Consider the following 20,785-nt stretch of genomic DNA (forward strand, 5'->3'; position numbering starts at 1 on the left):
TGCAATTTTTCACTTGTTTAGTACAGCCGGTATAATATTTGTCAAAAGTTTGTGGGCACCTAACCATCACACCTACATATACTTGAGGGAACATCCAATACCAAAAACATGGGCACAATTAAGAAATTGGCCCCCAAGTCAGGTATACAGTCTCCATTCCTTCTACAAGAGTTTGTGTCCAAGAGTTTGTGTCCACTGAGCCAAAAGCATTTGTGAGATCATGAACTGATGTTGGATAAGAAGACATAGCTCACAGAGTTCCAATTTTTCCTAAGTATGTTCAGTAGGGTTGAGGTCACTCAAGTTCCTCCACACCAAACCATGTCTTTATGGAGCTGGCTTTGTAGAAAAGGGAGCAGTCATGCTGGAACAGAAAAGAACATTCCCAAGTCTTTTGCAGCAAGGTTGGAAGCAACTGTCTAACACGTATTTGTATGCTGTAGAATTTCCAGTACCCTTCGCTGGAAGCACGGGTGTTGTCAACATAATTTTGGCCATAGGGTTTTTTTAGGCATTCCCCCACCACAACCCCGGGTAAAACAAACTGGAGGTAGTGAAATGTAAGCACTGTTCTACTACATGGAGTACTAACCTGATTTGTTGGATGATGAGAAGAAGGAGAGGAGAGGGTTTGGAGGCACGGAGGCAGATTCGGCTGCTGGCTTCCTTTTGGTCAAGTTGTTGGAAGATGTAGTTTCATTTTTGTTATGCTGAGACATCTGGTCAGCTTTCTGATGAGCACTTGATAAAACTGCACAAGGAGAAAAAGAACATTTTTTGAGTATATTTCTATTCACAAACTACGTAAACAAAAATGCGTTCTACTTTCTTGCAAGCAGTTTGAATTTTGGTTATGGTCCTAATTGAAATATAAAGAGAAGCTCAAGCTTTGTCGGAACACCATACTTAAAAGAAAACCTTTTACCTTTATTTAAACCTTTTCCCAGTCATTTCTCTTATTTCTAATTTACTCATATGTAAAAAAACATTTTTTTTAGTTTAGTAAAAAAATAAAAAAAATTTACCATTCTCCCTACACTTCCTTTTTGCTTGCCTAGGCCAAAGCAACATTCCCTCAATCGATTAGAGCAGTGATTCTCAATCAGGGTTCCGTGGAACCGTAGGGTTCCTCCAGAGGTTGCTGGGGGTTCCTTCAGCATTGGGCCATTTCTACCTCTCAGATAAGTTCCCACTGACACCATTGATCTTTTTAGCTATCTGTAAGGAGGTAATATTTCCCAATGACCACGAGTGTAAGGATCATTCTTCCAACTGACCATGAGACTAATGTATCATGAGTTGTAGATTTCTAATTTTTAGCAGGGGTTCCCCGAGACTGGAGAACTATTTCAAGGGTTCCTCTGTGTTGGGAAGGTTGAGAAAGGCTGGACTAGAGCAGGGGTCTCAAATTGGTGGCCCTCCAGCTGTTGCAGAACTACAAGTCCCATGAGGCATTGCAAGGCTGACAGTTACAAGCACGAGTCCCAGAGGCAGAGGCATGATGGGACTTGTAGTTTTGCAACAGCTGGAGGGCCGTCAGTTTGAGACCCCTGGACTAGAGTATCCTGGGATATCAACATCTCACAGCGCAGAAGGCTATGACAAATAATTGGGGGATTGCCAAGATTTTGTGCTTACGCAAGCATTGTAAAGTAGTGGGCCAGGAGTCAAAGTCAAAAAGTGACACTGGCAACTGATGATTCATAATCCAGGAGAGTGGTGCAGAAGAAGAGAAGCATAAGGAAAACTTTGGCTATGAAGAAGACATCACTGGATCCTATGGACAAGTAAAGCTGGCCAAGCATATGCTGATCGAAATTCAGATGGTTCGGCTGGGACTGGATGAATTTAAGTCATCGTGTGGCCATGTCAATTCAACAGAAGTGTAAGGGACACGCTGGGAAAACTTTTCTCGACAGCGGTTGAAGCTGCTGATCAGTATAATCTGACACCAGAGAGGCCCCGCTGTCAGAATACATTGTACTAGCAGAGAAATGAAGGCAGGGGAATTCCTCCAGGGTAGACTTATATTGACATGTAATTTTAAAAGACATTAAAGCTGATTTTTCTCCCTGTTCACCCAAAACCAAGTATCCCAAAACGACACCATTTCCACCACCATGCTTCACAATTGTTGTCTTCGGATTGCAGCAAACATTATCCAAATCTTACCCACACTTTACTTTTTTTGTATATACCTTTGCCTATTCAAGCTGCCCTAAACTACCAATATTCTTGCCTAGGCTATACAAAGCCTCCTGAGATACTCATGTCTGGCATTCCCAGGAGGGTTTGGGGGCAATCCACAGTACAGGCACTGTGTAGGAGGGGGCTGCAAGAACCAGGCCAAGACGGCCAACGCCTGATGACATAAGGAAAGAAGGCTGTGTGGGACTCTGTGCGGGGAGACACAGCACCAGATTACACCAGGACAACACTTGATTTGCTGGATGTGTATGTGTTTTGAAGATATTCCAGCAAACTAGGTAAGAGGGGATGTAAAAAAAAAAAAATGGATGGGTGGTGAAAATTCCTCTTTAAACGCCAAATTAAAGCCAAATTAGAGCAACAGGTATTTATCTTGTTTGATCTTTTAAAATGCCTGCCAGGTTTTTATTGCTGCTGTCTGCATTCCCATTAGGTAGATTCACCCTCTCTATATATACTAGTGACCATCCCACCACTGAGAGTGAAAGTGAATGAAAATCCCAATTTTTGGAGGAGGCAGAGGACTTAAAAAAATGGATAAAAGAAAACACTATAATGACCTTTCGATTAATATTTACAATAAAAACCAGCCCGCTTCCTGCTAAAAAATAAGACACATTTTTAATAAACGCCATATTATGCATTAAATGGACAATCAGGGTAATAACGCCTCCCCTCCCTCCCAGGATAAAGTCTGCAAATACTTATGGCTTATAGTAGGCATCAGAAATGTTTAACCAACCGGCGTGGCGGCACGAGCCCCAGTAAAAATCGATGCTTGCATTTTAACCCATTAAACAAAACCTCTTCTGAGACTCTTCAGCTCTGAAATATCGTCCAGAGACCTGGCGGGTGGATAGGAAGGGGCTGCCTCTTGTTACCACGGAGACCGGGTTCAAGGTTAAACTACTACCAAATCAGACTCGGTGACAGGCCGCAGCTTCTAACAGCTGTGCCTCTGACTAGAAAAGACGCCGCAGGTCAGAGAGCAAATGGATTTTCGGCCCCTGGAGAAAGGGAGGATGTTGTTGTTTCATAAGAAAGCTTGTTTCAGATCTCGGAGAAAGCCCTACATGAAGGGGCAGAGGTGCAAAATGGCTTCCTTGTAGTAAAACAATAGGAGAATTGCACTCATTAAGCTTGCTGAGGTGGTATGATTCTTAATGCATGTCTTGGAGGTCACCAAACTACCCATAAGCCACCTGACCTGACTGATGTCACACGTTCCGTAATTAACAAGCTACAGATTTCCAGGCTGACTTTGGATATATAGACCAGTCTCTTGTTATGTGTGCAGGCCAACTATGGGGTTCATCTCATCCCCCTTCTCTCCAAGACCTCATACAGGGACAACAGCAACCCCACACATATATGAGTCATTTCATTTTTCCGAGCGCCATATCCATCACACCAGACTCTTCACCTCTGACATGTTTCACTCAGAGCCTAATTGCTAAAAGAGAATATAATAGGCTAAGTTTAGGATTAAGCTCTTAGTGAGGTCCATCAGAGGTGAGGAGTCTGGCAGGGTGAATTATCCACTTGGAAAAATAAAGTTTATTGTACTCTACACGTTATTTATTGTACTCTACACAACATCTGGGTTGTGGCTTTACCTGTATGATGCCTTAGTCTATGCAATAACCTAACTCCCCAATGACAAAAACTGCCCAACTCCCCGATGCCAAAAACTGCACAAACCCCCCCCCCTGCCAAAAACTGCACAACACCCCAATGGCAAAAAACTGCACAACACCCCGATTCCAAAAACTGCACAACACCCCAAAGCCAAAAGCTGCGCAATACCTCAATGCCAAAAATTAAACAATACCCCAATACTCCAGCACTGCAAGCTGCACAATACCCAAACATTATTAGCTGTGCAAATACTCCAATACCATAAGCAGCAAAATATTCCAGTACCACAACCTGAACTGTAGTCGAGTGCCATTAAAATAAAAATACCTGGTAATAAGCTAAGCAGTATTCCATTGCCAAAAGGGGCACTATACCCAGTCATAAGCTGCTCAACATCCTAAAGTCAAGGGCATGAACAGCACACTGGCGCCATGTACCACACAACCCTTTGGCGCCATGAGCCACATAACTCTCCCGTGCCTTCAGCCACACAACCCTCCAGTGTCATCAGGCGCACAACCCTCCATTGCCATCAGCCGCACAGCCCTCCATTGCCATCAGCCACGGAATACTTCATTTCTGAGCTTAATCTTCCTTTTAGTAGAGTATTCTGATCCTTACATAGGGGGTACAGCCGCTGCAAAAAAAAAAACCTTTGCTGCACATGTACAGCTGGTTAAACTCAAATAGACTATTAGAAATGATTTACTGAACTTGACACCTTCCCTAATTTGTGAAGTAAACCCCAACGCCATAAGCCACACAATGCACCAACATCATAAGCTGCACTATACCCCAATGCCATAAGCTGCACAATGCTCCATTGCCATAAGCTGCACAATGCTCCATTGCCATAAGCTGCACAATGCTCCATTGCCATAAGCTGCACAATGCTCCATTGCCATAAGCTGCACAATGCTCCAACGCCATAAGCCACACAATACTCCAATGCCATAAGCCGTACAATGCTACAGTGCCATAAATTGCACAATGCTCCAACGCCATAAGCCGCACAATGCTCTAACGCCATAAGCTGCACAATATTCCAATGCCATAAGCCGCACAATGCACCACTCCCGAGTTTGCTTTTACCTTTTTGATTTACATCATCTGGCCGTTAAACAGTGAAGAGTTCGAAGAGAGGTGGTCAGGAGCACAGTATTCTGAACCTTATGGAGGGGGTCATGTTGAAGGATCTGCAATAAACCCTCGCTGCACATGTACAGCTGGTTAAACTCAAATAGACGTATAGAAATGATTTACTGAACTTGACACCTTCTATAATTTGTGGAGTATAAGAAACCAGTGGATAGTATAATAAAGGTTACTTTACAAGCACAGTTCCACTCAAGACCCCGTGCCCGAGAAAGGCAAACTTATCTTTCAAAATGGCAAGATTATGGAAGAGGCAGAAGGTCTCGATAATTCCTTTAATATTCATTAATCTTTCTGAACTCGGATGACGGATTCTTGTAATAAGGCAATAAAGATGTGCTTTTATTGTCACAAGGCAGCCAGCAGAGCGGTGAGGAGGTAATTCCTCCCCAAAATGAATTATGTATCCCCTCTTCCCCTATATCCTTCATTTAGAATTTCCTAATACTTCCTCCATAGAAAGGGTATGTACTCAAACATAATGGCCTATGTCTGGACACACACATACATATTTTATATATATATCTGCTGCAATACTGCACATTTCCCCCAATGTTTTATCTTTTTAAATCCACAAAAAATGCAAAATATTACCAACACGAGTACCAAAGAGCTGTAGTCAGCCAAAAACGTTTACTATAGTGTTTGTGTGCACTAAAGTTGTGCAAATATTGTGCAACACTAAACATTGAAACTGCTACTATTTTATTTTACAGGGCCTCTGATTTGAGAAAATTAATTAATTATTTTAGCGCCAAAAAAAAAAAAAAAAGCAGATTTTTCATTTATGCAAAGAACTAAAAAATTGCTCTGTAAGCAAAGTGAACTTGCGCTTTACCTATTTGGGTGCTCCTTCACCTTGATATTTACCATATATCATAGCTGCAATGGCATTCTGAAGGCTTATTGGTTTCATACGTTTGGTGAGTGCATTCCCATAGGGGGTCGGCCTTGGTACCACAAGTGGTGATCTGTATGGTGGAAGCTGGGTTTTAATCACAAACGCAAGTCGACTGAATAAAGCACCCTATCTTCTGAACACTGAACTGAACTCTTACGCATATTCTGAAAAAAATGTGCATGCGCTGCTATACATAAAAAGTGGACTTTCTAGTTTTTGTTTCATGTTTTATGTATTTATGATATATTCTTGTTTTTTAAAGCAGCAGCTGTTTGAAAGATGACACATTGAGTTAATATTGTAGTTAAACACCCAGGAGCGCAGAGCAGTGTGCTATAGGGGTCGGCGAGAATTAGTGTTTTTAGCACAACTTTTTATATTGATATTTACCATCACCATCACCTTGGTATTTACCATCCATTGCTCTCTCCCGCCACCTTGTTAATGCGTTGGAGTACAGTAAAAAGCCCATGTGACATCACTTGGACCTGCTGATTGGCAACTTAGAGACCAATGGCTGCATCATGGGAGAAAGGAAAGAAAGCCACATGCTCCACCTAAATTTACAGGTAATTTCCTTGGGTCTGGTGGGCAAACAAGACCAGTGTTGCAGTATTGGCAATCTACTAGTAGCAATAGAGGGATTGGGCTATTGCATGAGTGGTCAAAGAGCAGGTCCACTTTACTGTAATGGAACTCCAGCAGACAGAATGGAGAAAGGTTCCTGTAAGATTTTATATTGCTTTGTCCCTGTTGGGAGAGTTCTCCGTGTAGGCAGGTGCAGTTTACTTTCTCCACTGCAGGTGGCACATGTCCGCAGCAATAGTTCCTCTAAGGTTTCCTTGGTCATAGGGTGGCAGCTATCCGACTAGATGTCGGCACCCCATGTGACTCTGACGGCCATCTTAGGTTAGACAGAGTCTATTTAAGACCCTGGCTCCTGGGTTGGGTGAGCATTTTGTGAGTGGCTTGATTAGGGACAGGTCACCCATCTGTCAGTGACAGTGCTTAGCATCAGGGAAAGGTTCTGGAGGGGTAGCATAAGTGCAAGAACAAGGCATCCTTTGAGGAAGCCTTCCCATTTGGGTGAAGATCAGCCAGGCCACATTCCTGCTCCTAGAAACAGGCGTTGTGGGCACCTGTGGTCCACCACTCTACTACCGCTTGGATGTTACAACTTTTGAGAGCTCCCGGTCAGGTTGCCTTCCCGATGGGCCTGTTTGTTGTTTTCTGGACTTTCTAATATAATATTTTCTTGTTTTTGCACAGGACTCTGTGTTTTCTGTCGCCGCCTCACGCTGCACCTTCCCACATCCACACTACCTATTCGAGTTAAACTACAAAACAGTTCAAGCAGCAATTGCATTAATCTTTACATGTATCAATTGACTGTTGAAAGTGGAATTTTCCTTTAATGGACCCCGATGTTGCCCCCCTCCCTTTGGGCCAGTACTTAAGTGTGGACAGATGGCAGCACTTTTAACACAAGTGTTGGTTGTTTTCAGAAGCACACGGCCATCATATGTACTAACAAATACGCTACATTACTGTGCCGGCATCCCCTTCTCTCTCCCCCACCACCACCTCCTTTATCTGGAGTCACTCACTTAGAAGAACTAAAGGGCTGATGATAGCTCTGAAAGCTCCCAGGAATTAGATCAGCTGAGCGATAGTGATAAACTCCCAGTTAATAAACCCACTGAGCTCCTTCCACCAGAATGATCAATTTCAGCATGTCCAGAGGCACACCGCTCTGCGCCGCCTAATACCACAAAAATTCAGCTTCAGCGTCCGATCCTGCCACAGAACGCTCCCCAATAGACCCCCTATACACTATGCAGCATTTTCACAGGTGCCCGGCTCCCAACCATCCCTACTCTGCGGGGACAGTCCTGCTTCATAACCCAGATCCTGCTCCTCTTTATCCACAGCTGTCCTGATATTGATTTGTTTAAATCAATATATTAAACGGCTCAGTAGCAAAAAGATTAAATTGCGCAGACTGAAAACAGGCCATAAAGTAAGCACAGTTTACAATGTGTACAGATGGCTGGGTAAAGAGTCCACTGCAGCAGATATAATTTTTCATAGTAAAACCTTCAGTATATTGTTGCAATAGACGCACTTTTCCTTAAAGCGTAAACTTCACCCAAAAGGGGAAGTTCCACTCTTCCTCCTTTTCCTTTACATTTGGCCCTTTTTACTTTTTTTCTTGGGGGGGGGTTATTGGGGATCATATACTTGATTTTGACAGGTACCCACTCGCCCACTTCTGGTCAGATCACCATGGTGATCTGAGAGGAAGTTCGACCTCTAGTCCTTCCCCTGCAGCCGTCTGAGACACATCACAGGTCCCAGAAGACTGTAGAACCAATTACAAAGCGGAGCGTGGCTCGCGCATGTGCAGCTGGAAGCCGCAAGGCTTCGCTGCCTGTTTTTTCCCTTAGTGAAGATGCTGGCGCCTGTACCCAAAGCCAATTGAAGAATTGGCTTGGATGAGGACAGCGTTGGATCCAGGGGCAGGCACGCGGCCTTATAGTAACAAAAAGTCAGCAGCTACAGTATTTGTAGCTACCGACTTTTAATTTTTTTGAGGAGACTGGAGCTCTTCTAAGTTTGTGAAGGTTCTCCAGGTCATGGTATATCTAGTAGTAGTTAGTCAAATTCAACTTGACTTGTAATGTAACGCTAAAGAGGTTTCATAGCTTCTCCAAACCACTTCTTCATTTCACAATAAAACTGAAGAAGTGGTTTGGAAACTACGAAGAATCGTCAATATTACAGAGCAACTTTTATAAAATTCTACTTTTCGGGGTATAGCGAGTAGTAGTTAGTCACATTCAAATGAACTTGCTCTATACCGTTGAAGAGGTTTCGCAGCTTCTCCAAGCCACTTCTGCAGTTCTAATGAGATACAACTATCATCGAAGCTGAAGTGGCTTGGATAAGCTGCGAAAACTCTTCAAAATTATAGAGCAAGTCCATCTGTGACCAACCGTTACTAGAAATACCCCCATTGATAGACACTTCCTTTAAAAAAAAAAAAAGAAATAAAAAAATCGTACTTAGTAATCAGGGTAGATAGTTGGTCACATTAAGCTGGACTTGTTATGTTGAAGAAGTTTTTTAGGTTCAAAGACGGTTTTTAAAGTGATTGTAAGGGTTTTAAAAATTTTTTTTAACCTTCGTGCATTCTCTGAATTAAGGTAAAAAATGTCCTAGTAGTAGTATCAATCCCTCCCTCTCCTAAATACGAGTCCTCATTTGATCTAGCACCATGCCCATCTATAGCGGATCTCTCCCCTCTCTCACAGGTTCTGCTAAAGGCAGCAGGATCCATTGGCTTCTGCTGCTGTCAATCAAATCATGTGAGCAGCAAGCTCTTATTTTGGGGGAGGACACAGAAGAGCAGAGAGCACCAACGGGGGGACTCCAGAAGAGGTTTGGGCCGCTCTGTGCAATTCCATTTCATGATCCTTTACAACCATTTTAAGGCTTGCCTAGTCCAGAAAGATCTAACAGCATTAACGTGGTTTTCCATTCCTTGCATTAAGGTAAAAATTGTCTAGGCATCAGCACCCCTCCTCACCCTCTTCCATTTTACTTACCTGAGCCCTCATTCAATCATTCTTCTCTCCCCTCACTTCTGAGTCTCGCTGGCTTTGCTGGGACACCAGAAGCCATTGGCTCTCAGTGCTGCCAATCAAAGCCAGTAAAGAGGGAGCAGGGGCAGAGTCCCGCTGCCTGTGTCAATCAATGCAGCAGTGGGGCTCAGGAGTGAGCTATGTGAACCCCCTTTTTTTCCATGGGGGCACTGGACAGAGAGGAGGTGCCAGAAGCACCGGTGGGAGAACTGAGAGGAGGAGGTTCAGGGCCACGCACTGCAATTTCATTACACAGAGCAGGTAAGTAGAGACATGTTCTTTTTTTTTATTGGTTACAATGGCTTTAAAATCAGTTTTGGTAAACCAGAAATTAATCTTTGAAGTGATCATGTTGATTAGCAACACTAAGATGAACACAATTAAAAAAACAAGTATTTAAAAAAAAAAAAGATTGCAGGCCTACTGGTACAATTTATTCACATCATAGCCAATCAGCTGTGCCCTCACATTGCGCTATTCTCAATACATTTATTTCATCTGACAAGTCAGATCTGAAACAAAACAGGACTCCAGCATAAGAGCTCAATTATCTCTCTGCCAGAGATGTCTTGATGCTACTTAAAGGGACCAGCCTGGCCTTGAGGGAGAGCGTACCGCTAAGCAGCGATCACTTTAGAAATAAGCTTTTACTTAACCACTTCATATTGTCAAATGGAAGGAGAGATTACTGCCATGGTAAGACTAATGCAGCAGATAATGCGGGCGAAGATAAATGGTGTTTAGGACATCAGCTGATCAGCGCTGGGTAAAATGAACCTAATTCCCAGACACAAGGGAGGGGGCAATATGTGGACTGCAACAAGCTTTACCAGTTTGACGTTAGCTGGAAGCTCAGTGAATGAAGGCTCAATCCAGGCCCACCACAGACAGGAATGGTGGCAGGTGGGACACTCCCCATTGTTGGTACATCAGGTCCCACCATAACTCCTATGTCTGACATCTGTAGTTGCTCCTCTAGGACTCACCAAAATACCTATGACTGCCATCTCTAGTTGCCCCTCCAAGACCTGCCATGACATCTTTGGATGGTCTGCCAGGACACAACACCTATGTTTGACATCTTCAGTTGGTCTGCCAGGACCCGCCATGACACCTATGTTTAACATCTTCAGTTGGTCTGCCAGGGCCCGCCACGACACCTATGTCTGACGTCTTCAGCTGGCCTACCAGGACTTGCCACAATACCTATAACTGACATCTTTTGCTGACCTTCGAGGACTTGCCACAACACCTATGCCTACCCCATTCATTGCTCTGCCTCGACATTAATAAGGTTTGTCCAGAAAGCAATGAGAATGATATTTTAAAAATTATTTTATTGAAAAATGTTACAATTAAACATGGTCTCCCTCAAAGTATGCAACTTGTAAGTGTACACAATGCTCCCAGCTATTTTTTCATTCTTAATAGCATCCCTTGAAGTCTTCAAGTGGGATGGCGTTCAGAGCGTGCATTGTGGCTACTGGGCATTATCCACACTACCAAAATTGTGTCCTTTCTCATGTTTAAGTCACAATTTCATAAACAATTCACTTACTAATTCCGGTTTCCTATGCAATAATTCTGATAGTGAGCCATCGGTCAGAAACAGAACAGAATGTAGAGTGCAGTGAGGTCAGTTCTCAACCAAGACCGATGGCTCGCTATCAGAGTGATTGCAGAGGAAATGAGAATTACCAAGTCAATTGTTCGAAAAATCATGACTCGGGATTTGAACATGAGAAAGGACACATTTTGGAAGTGTGGATAATGTCCAAAGAGCCACTACGCAGGCTTTGAACGCCATTCCATTGAAGACTTCCGGGGATGCTACGAAGAATAGAAGAATCACTGGAAGCATTGTGTACACACACAAGGTGCATACTTTGAAAGAGACAATGTTCTATTGTAAAAATGTTCAACAAAATAATTTTTCAAATATTCTCATTACTTTCTGGACACACCTCTTACGTGTGACAGTTTTAGTTGGATCCCTATGACCCACCACAACACTTACGAGAGCCTAGCAAAAGGCTTGTTGTCCATTTGTGTAGATGGAAGAACAACTGCTAATTGATCAGAGACTGAAGAAAAAGTTGTAAATGGAAACCTTTATAAAAATTGTATGGAGACAAAAATTTTGGTAGCCGTTTACAAAAATTTTGGCTGTATATATGCTTGCCTTTCTTTCATTCCTCCGCTGCTGTTCAATGCAGGGAAGTCAAAAGAAAGAACCGCTACTCCCGGGAACAGCACTGGGCCAATTGTATGGTGGACCACAGCCATGTTTAAAGTGGAGGTAAACCCTCACATACACCCAGTGAAGTGAACAGCCTCAGATGGTACACAGATATGAAACAAATATCCCTACATACGTTTTACATGTATATCTGCTGTCTTCAGCTTTTCCATAGTGTTTAGAAAGTGCATGTCACGTTAGAGGGCACTGGGTTGCGGCAGGAGGGCACCCTCTCCCGCCGCAGATAAAAGTGATCTCGCGGCAAATCCGCCACAGAGACCACTTTTATCTTGTAGTGGAACCGCCCGCTGAAGACGAGGATACCGGGGTCACTGCAGCTAACTGCTGCCATAACAACGATATCCTCCTTCAAAGTCATCATGTAAAACAACGGCGGGTGGTCCGGAAGTGGTTAAATAGAAAACTATCATTAGATAGATTTTTACTCCAAAAGCATTTTATTAAAATAAATTTGATAAAAATCAAAAAAGTCGATTTAACCACTTCAGCCCAGGAGGATTTGGCTGGCCCAGAGCACTTTTTGCAATTCGGCACCGTGTCGATTTAACTGACAATTGCGCGGTCGTGCGACGTGGCTTCCAAACAACATTGATGTCCTTTTTTCCCCACAAATAGAGCTTTCATTTGGTGGTATTTGATCAGATCTGCGGTTTTTATTTTTCAAAAAAAGAAAGACAATTTTGGAAAAAAAAAAGCAATATTTTTTACTTTTTGCTATAAAAAATATCCCCAAAAAATATATAATATATATAATTCTTCAACATATTTTTGGTAAAAAAAAAAAAAAGCGCAATAAGCGTATATTGATTGGTTTATGCAAAAGTTATAGCGTCTACAAAATAGGGGATAGTTTTATGGCATTTTTATTTTTACTAGTAATGTCGGCGATCAACGATTTTTATTGTGACTGTGACATTATGGCAGACACATCGGACAATTTTGACACATTTTTGGGACCATTCACATTTATACAGCAATCAGTGCGATTAAAAGTGCATCGATTACTGTGTAAATGTGACTGGCAGTGAAGGGGTTAACACTGGGTGGCGCTGTAGGGGTTAAGTGTATCCTAGGGAGTGATTCTAACTGTGGGGGGGAGGGGCTACATGTGACACAACACTGATCACTGCTCCCGATCACAGGGAGAGCTGATCAGTGACAGCGTCATTAGGCAGAACGGGGGGATGCTTGTTTATATTAGTGTCTCCCCGTGAGAAGATTGCGGGTATCCCCGCAGATATTGAGTCCGCGGGAACCGCGGTCGCACTCACGCAGGGCCCGCGCACACCTGCTATCCAAGCCCCGCGAGATCACGTAATATAACGTAATTTTTCGCAGCGGGAGCCAACCTGCCGCAGTAAAACTGCGGCTGCTGGTTCGCAACCAGTTAAATCAAAAAAAAAATCTATTATTTTTTTTTTTAAATCACCGATTTATATCCACCCTGCTGTGAATAGAACAGCTCTCTACTAATCTATTTATAGCACCCACTCCGACACAAATTTTAGCCTGGTTTTATCACAGTTGATGGGAGAACTTGTCAGAAGTTATCATGCTGATAACAGAAGAACGGAGTAGGAGAAAGCCACAGGACGCAGGGCTTTGACAAGAGATAAGAAAACACTACGGATATATACGTGCCCAGCTCAAATTTCATAAATGGCATTTACATTTTCATCTACTTTACGCTACTACACCAGTGACTTCTAGCTCATATGGGACTTTTCTTTAGAGCAAAAATAAGGCTAGAATATTCATCTGTGGAGGGCGCATTAAAGTGAACACAGCAATTCCTTTTTTTGAGAGTGTTGGCTATAGTTCGGGAAATCCTATCCCGATGCTATCTAGGACCCTAACAAAGAGGTTCCTCTACTTCCAGCAAGCTAAGCTACCACTGCCACGGGCCAGGGGTCATCATATATTCTTATAAAGAAGCCACTAGAGGGCATGTGGTCTTCAACCCTGTCCTCGGGGCCCACTAACAGGCCAGGTTTGCAAGATAACTGAAATACATCACAGGTGATATCATTTGCTGCTCAGTGATTGCAGTATTCTCCCCAAGGTGATACATAAAACCTGGCCTGTTAGGCCTCTTTCACACCAACGTGCCGTTCAGGCCCGCCTGTCAGTTTTTCAGGCGGACCTGAACGGGTGCTCCATAGAGCTCTATGGAGCGTCGGATGTCAGCGGTGACATGTCCGCTGACATCCGACCCGCTCCGATCCGAAAAAGTGTGACAGAGGAAAAAGCTATTTTTCCATCCGTCTGCGGATCGGATGACGACGGGCACTGCGGTCCGTCGTCATCCGATCTCCCATAGGGGAGAGCGGCGCTGTGACAGGTCCGTCCCTGCACAGTGTGCAGAGACAGACCTGTCATCTCCCTGCTCAGCGGGGATCGGCGGAGTGATCCCCGCTGAGCAAACGGACATCCACGGGGCGGATCAGAACTGATCCGCCCCGTGTGAAAGGACCCTTAGTGGGCCCTGAGGACAGGGTTGATGACCACTGGCCTAATATTAAAAAGCCATTTACTCCAGGCTTGTTGGCCATCGTCAATGTAGTATATGATATATATACAGGTGATCTCATTTGCTGCTCAGTGATTGTATTCTAGTCTGCATCTCCCCCAAGGTAATACATAAAACCTGGCCTGTTAGTGGGCCCTGAGGACAGGGTTGATGACCACTATGCTAAAGAGACCATGCCACGAACTTTAAAAATTGCAGGTGGGGCACAGCCCTCTTCCCCCTTGCATATCATAGACTTTCCCTTCTGGATGTCTAATAACAGTCTATGCTGGCCCAGCTCCTCCTCCCTCCAAACATAGCTTTTATGTAGCGGCTTGGGGGAAATGGGGATACTATAGTATCAGCTCTGAGTCTGCTTCACATCCATGAAAGGTGGCGCCAAGCAGTCTTGGAATTTTAGGATGTCTACACAAGGGAGGTGCAGACATGATATTGAAGCAAACATGCTGCAGTAGATCAGCAGATGCAACAATGAATTAGATAAAAGGTAAAAATAAAAGTAAAATTGTAAGATACACAGTCATGCAAAGTCATTTAGGGCTTATACGGTACCTTTTTATGCTCTGCAAAGCATTGCTGCCCAGATCGGGCCACTGCATAAATGTTAGCACCCTGCCAGCCAAAGATTGCTTGCAAGATGTTTACCAGAATGCCCAGAAAAGTGCTAGTCTTGCACTACGTGATGTATTAATTAGATGGGTGTCTGTAGGTTGTGCTATTCTGACAGTTTCCAGGGTGTACTCAATTATCTTCACTGCCTGGAGAACATCTTGTCCTATATGCCAAGTGTTAAACTACCTGCTACATCGAAACAAGCAGCAATAACTTACTATTAATATTGCAGATTACATAATACACAGCTGTATACACGGAATGTACTGCGCACCTCGCACACTGCAGAGCAGAGAGTACAGTCTGTGCCTAAAAACAAAAGCAAGAAGAACGCTGGTAGCCTAGAAATGAAGAGCTATACAAAAACACAGGATTTAAAAGAAAAACAGCAGGCAAAATTCATACAATCCCAGGATTTCATTTATATTCCACACATATAAGGATTTAAATGATATGCCCAACATATATTCTCAGGACCAGAACCAGATGTCTATCTTAAAGGCCTGCAGTTCAGCCATTCTCCCCCAGGGTTCCATTGAATCCTAGGGTTCCTCAAGAGGTTGCAGGGGGTTCCTTGGAGCTGTGGCTGATTGACCTCCCAATCAGATGGTGCCTGCACAGTTCCTGGGCCAGTAGCACCAAAGACCTTACAAGGGTGCATTATGACTGCTACTGTAAGGACATGTTCACACTGAGCAGCGCCGGGCGTCGGCGGCAAAGTGCCACCATTTTTAGCGGTGCTTTATCATAATTTCTGCAACGCTTTTTGGCCACTAGCGGGGCGCTTTTAACGTTTGCTAATGGCCGTAAAACAGTTAAAAGCACCGGGAAAGCGATGCTGCAGCGGCACTTTGGCGGCGCTGCCCATTGATTTCAATGGGCAGGGACGCTGTAGGAGCGGCATATACACCGCTCCTACAGTGCCTCAAAGATGCTGCATGCAGGACTTTTTTTGAGTGTCCTGCCAGCGCACCGTTCCAGTGTGAAAGCCCTCGGGAGTGAAAGGAGAGGCGATTTGCAGGGGCTATTTTTAGCGCTATAGCGCCTCAGTGTGAAAGGGGTCTTAGCCCCTGTACACACCGTCGGATTTTGTCCAAAACTGTTGCATACACACTGTCGGACAAAGTTGTCGGAAAATCCGACGTGATTACGTTACGACGGGACTACGTTCACACTAATAGCCAATAGCTTTGGTGTAGGAATTTGATCCGAGCATGCGTGGCACTTACAAACTCTCTCCCTCACTATCATGTGAGGCCGCTGGATGTGCGGTATAAACTGTATGTAGAAAACTGCATAGTGTGCCCCTCAGGCTCTCTTGAATGGGGTACAAGTCCTAGACATCTGCCATGGGGAGTGCTGGTACGGGAGGGAGCTCGTCCCGCCTCCTGTAATGACTCACAGTAGAGAAAAATCTCAACGGAGCCACACATCCGTGTTATCCCTAGAGTGAGCGAGTGTGTGTGTGGCGTGGCAACCTCAGCCTGGACTCCTAGGCGCCAATCAGATAGACTCTTCTATGTTTCTTAGCTACATACAGTTTATGGCAGAGAAAAATCTCCCTGGAGCTGCACATCTGTGTTATGCCTAGGGTGAGTGTGGGTGTGTGTGGGTGTGTGTGTGTGTGGGGGGGGGGGCAACCTCAGCCTGGACACCAACTAGGCCCTGTCCCAACGCGTTTTGATCCGCCCCTCTGAATTTAGTCATGGGAATCCATGACTAATCTCCGAGGGGTGGAGAGAAAAGCTTGGGGGGCTTGGCCTGGTTGGCGTCCAGGCTGAGGTTGCCCACACACACACACACACACACACACACACAACCATTCAGAGAAAGAATTGTATTCTAGCAATGAAATCAGAGAGGCGGGATGATGATGTCAAAACCTACCCCAAACCCCTAACCTACCCCCAGTTTTTTGTTTTAGAAAGTGCGAGGAGGACCACGCTAAGAAAAGTGGACCTTGCTTGGACTGCAAGGTCCTCTTTAATGGTTGTTTGGTAGCTAGAAGAGAATTTACGTCCGTTAAGCCTTACAAAGCCAGGCAGCTGCTCGCTGCAATTTCACCCTCACAGTTCTAGGCGTGGCGACTAAAATCTCAACTGTTTACAGACCAGAGTTATTGGCAGTAAGGTTAACGGTTGAAAAAAAAAAACAAAAAACGTTGGTCAACTAATTACGGGCCTAGCCGCCAAACGCCTGCATGGATGAAGCTGCGGCCTACTCGGATGAGACAGAGAAAGAGGCCTTCTTCTGCTTTAGTTATAACAAGGTTCCTCCTAATTCCAACCAGAGCCAAGTCTGAAAAATAAACCTCGCTGGTGTGTGACTCATACGGTCCATGGGGAACGAGAAGCGAGAGAGCCAGGGAAGGCAGGGGGAGGGGATGGGATGGGGAGGGGGGGGGGAGCGAGAGTATGTGTATAATCTAACAGAGCCTAGAGCTTTGGAGATCCTAGACCACTTCAATAGCACAGGCCGGATTCATTAAAAATCCTGGCAGCGCTCCAGCGGGGAAAATTGAAGCTGTATATTTATTGCGTTTTGCTCAAATAAATCTGCAAACGTGTGAATCATATTCCTCGGAGAGATGGGGGGAACAGCAATAAACAATGTCTGACTAATACGTACAAGTGGAACGAGATAGAGAATAAATACGTGCAGGGGTCAGCACTAAGGATTGTATTTTATAGCCGCAAAGACTAATTAAAGGGAAACTCGACAGATAAGGTTTTTATGGAGTGGATGGAATTAAAACGTAATAGAAGAGCGAGGTTTGACTGAGGAATTTCAGTTTAATATTCATCGTTCTATTACGGCCATAGTTGACAACATTTTAAAATAATTTCCAGGGACATGTTACCGTTAGGCCATAAATTCAAGGCAAGCGATGCAAAACGGTCGTATGACCCACCAAACCGGTATATTTTCCCATTGCTAAGCTTTCCAAATGACTTCTAAAGCACATATCATTCATTCAAAGCTGGCAGATATAAACAATGCAAATGAATGTTTCAATGTATTCATTAATATATCATGGTCATTTTTTTTTTCTTCTTTAATTTAGCCCCCCGTTCACATCGGCACAATTTGACAGGTTAAATCGCATGTCAAATCGGAGCCTATACCGGCAATAGGAGTGGCCCAATCGGTGCGGCGCCGCAAACCGATTCCCAATAGTAGTTCCTGCACTACTTTTGGCGACTTCGGGGGTGATTTCAATAGACATTAGAGCTGCGTGAATAATCATTAAGAATCTAGACCGTGGCATTTTTTTTCCCCCCTCGCGATCTTAACAAAGCATTTTCCCGATTCTTTCTATGCAGAGAATTCTCTCCTCAAGCCGACAGCTGTCAAAAAAACAAAACAAAAAAACAAAAAAAAAAAAAACAGGCAGTCTGAAAAGTATCACAACATTCCTCAGCTGCTGAGCTAACTATAAACGTTTTAACGTTTTGTTCTTTAGATCAAAGGAATGAACTTCGGTCTGTAAATGAGGGAAGTTAAACCACTTAAAGGCTAAACCTTTTTTTGACACTTTGTTTCAAGCAAAAAGTATTATTTGTTGATATATATATATATATATATATATTATATATACACAAACACTCACACAAAACATACACAGTGGGGACAGAAAGTAATCAGACCCCCTTAAATTAGCGGGGCATCTGCGGCTAGCTTGTCCCGGAAGTGGGTGCAGATACCTGGATTATCCAGGTATCTACACCCCCCTCCGCCCTGAAAGGTGCCAATTGTGGCACCGGAGAGGGGGAGGGATCAGATGAGCGGAACTTCCACTTCAGGGTGGAGGTCCGCTTTAAGTTCATTTTTTTCCTCATTAATGTACACACAGCACCCCATATTGACAGAAATACACAGAATCATTGACATTTTTGCAGATTTATTAAAAAAGAAAAACTTGAATATCACATGGTCCTAAGTATTCAGACCCTTTGCTGTGACACTCATATTTAACTCAGGTGCAGTCCATTTCTTCTGATCATCCTTTAGGCCCCTTTCACACATGCAGACAGTATGTCCGTATTTCATCCATCCGTTTGCGGATGAAATACAGACATACATGCATCCCTATGGGATAGCGGGTGTCTGTGGATGAACATCCGCAGACACCCGCTATTGTCCGCCTCCGCAACAGTCCGATTCTGCAGACGGAGGAAAATCCTATTTTTCTATCCGTCTGCAGAGCGGATCGGATGAACACGGACAGACGGTCCGTGCTCATCCGATCCCCATAGAGGAGAGTGGAGAGCTGACAGGGCGGTCCCTGCACAGTGTGCGGAGACCGCCCTGTCCGCAGCCGGCTCAGCGGGGACAACGGAGCGATCCCCGCTGAGCGAGCGGATCATCACGGTGCAGATCATTACTGATCCCCTTCATTTGAGTCCAGCTGTGTTTCATTATATTGATTGGACTGGATTAGAAAAGCCACACATAATGCAGAGGGGTTTGCTGATGTCTGTCCAGGACAACATTCTAAAGGTCGTGTTCGCACTATGCCCAAGTTCCCACTTGATTGGGCTTGCCCTTTGCGCTCTTTTGTGCAACTGTCAATCCGAAGAAGCTCATGGACCAAACTTTGGCCCTGAACCAGTAGCGATACTGCACTTCCAGTTTGCCATGATTCTCATGCGTTTTTGCTGCTCGACAATCGAGTCATAATCTCCATGCATTTGGGGTGCCGAACGCGTCACGCACTTTGTCGTGCTTTGGGATCACTGGCAGAATCGCCCATATGTGTAAGAAGCTAAAGATGATAGGTTACTCTAGAGCAAAAGTACAAAGCAACCAGTCTCTAGAACATTAAGTGAGCAGAAAGGGAAAACTGAAGATAGGAAAGAGAATGAATACACGCTATAGTAGAAGGTTCCTTGTTAAAGTGGTTGAGACCTTGTAACAATAATGAGCCACATGACACCGGGGAGGGAAAATGGCTAATTGGGCCCAATTCGGAAATTTTTCACTTATGGTGTACTCACTTTTGTTGCCAGCAGTTTAGACTTTAATGTCTGTGTGTTGAGTAATTTTGAGGGGACAGCAAATTTACACTGTAATACAAGCTTTAGTACTGGTTCACACTACAGTGACTTGGGATCCGACTTGTCAGACCTCCAGTCTCCCCAAGTCGTTGGACATAAGAAATTCCACTGAAGTGAATGAGAGCTGTCTTAATGTACACTACTGAAGTTGCTCTGACTTCAGAAACCTCAGAAAAGGTTCCTGTACTATTTTGAGGCGACTTCTAGCACACTTGTACCCATAGATTTCAATGGAAGTTGCATTCAAGTTGGATCCTTATCTTAATTGATTGTTCTCACATGAAAAGGTATAATAAAATATCTACAAAAATGTGAGGGGTGTACTCACTTTTGTGAGATACTGTATGTATATATATATATATATATATATATATATATATATATATATATATATAAAATAATTTTAGAGCTCTCGGGTCAGAAAGAAAAATAGAGGGAGAGAAAAGTAGATCCAACTGCCATTTTTCGAAATAAAAGAACATTTGTATATATGATAGACAGCTCTGGTTCAAGGCCGTGTAAAAATATTAGACTGCAGAAGATTTATTTGGCCTCTGGGAAGCTATTGGCCTAGAAGGGGAAGAAACGGCATTCTGTGTGACAGAGAAAACATTGTTCCGCGCTCTGTAACCCGATGTCACACAAGGGCGCTTCTATCTGGCATCAACTGCGAGGAGGCTATAGACGTTCCGGTATTTACGGAAGAGGTTAAAGCTGTCCGCATCTGGTGTATGAGAAACCCGAGAAGATTCATTGGTCGTTGTGATCAATATGTTGGGA

General features: G+C 44.0%; 1 protein-coding gene across 2 annotated transcripts in view; it reads right to left on the bottom strand.

Annotated features, from left to right (window-relative positions):
* The window catches only part of SETBP1 (SET binding protein 1), a 280,905-nt gene that overhangs the window by 13,323 nt on the left and 246,797 nt on the right, over positions 1–20,785 (bottom strand). For both annotated transcript variants that reach the window (XM_077463084.1, XM_077463083.1), the window contains one exon: positions 593–751. In XM_077463084.1, coding sequence (XP_077319210.1) covers positions 593–751 — 159 coding nt within the window. The remainder of the gene's footprint in view (positions 1–592; positions 752–20,785) is intronic.

Source organism: Lithobates pipiens, unplaced genomic scaffold (genome assembly GCF_037356315.1).
Source record: "Lithobates pipiens isolate NorthernLeopardFrog02 unplaced genomic scaffold, aLitPip1_a1.2 Scaffold_3, whole genome shotgun sequence".
NCBI classification, from domain to species: domain Eukaryota; kingdom Metazoa; phylum Chordata; class Amphibia; order Anura; family Ranidae; genus Lithobates; species Lithobates pipiens.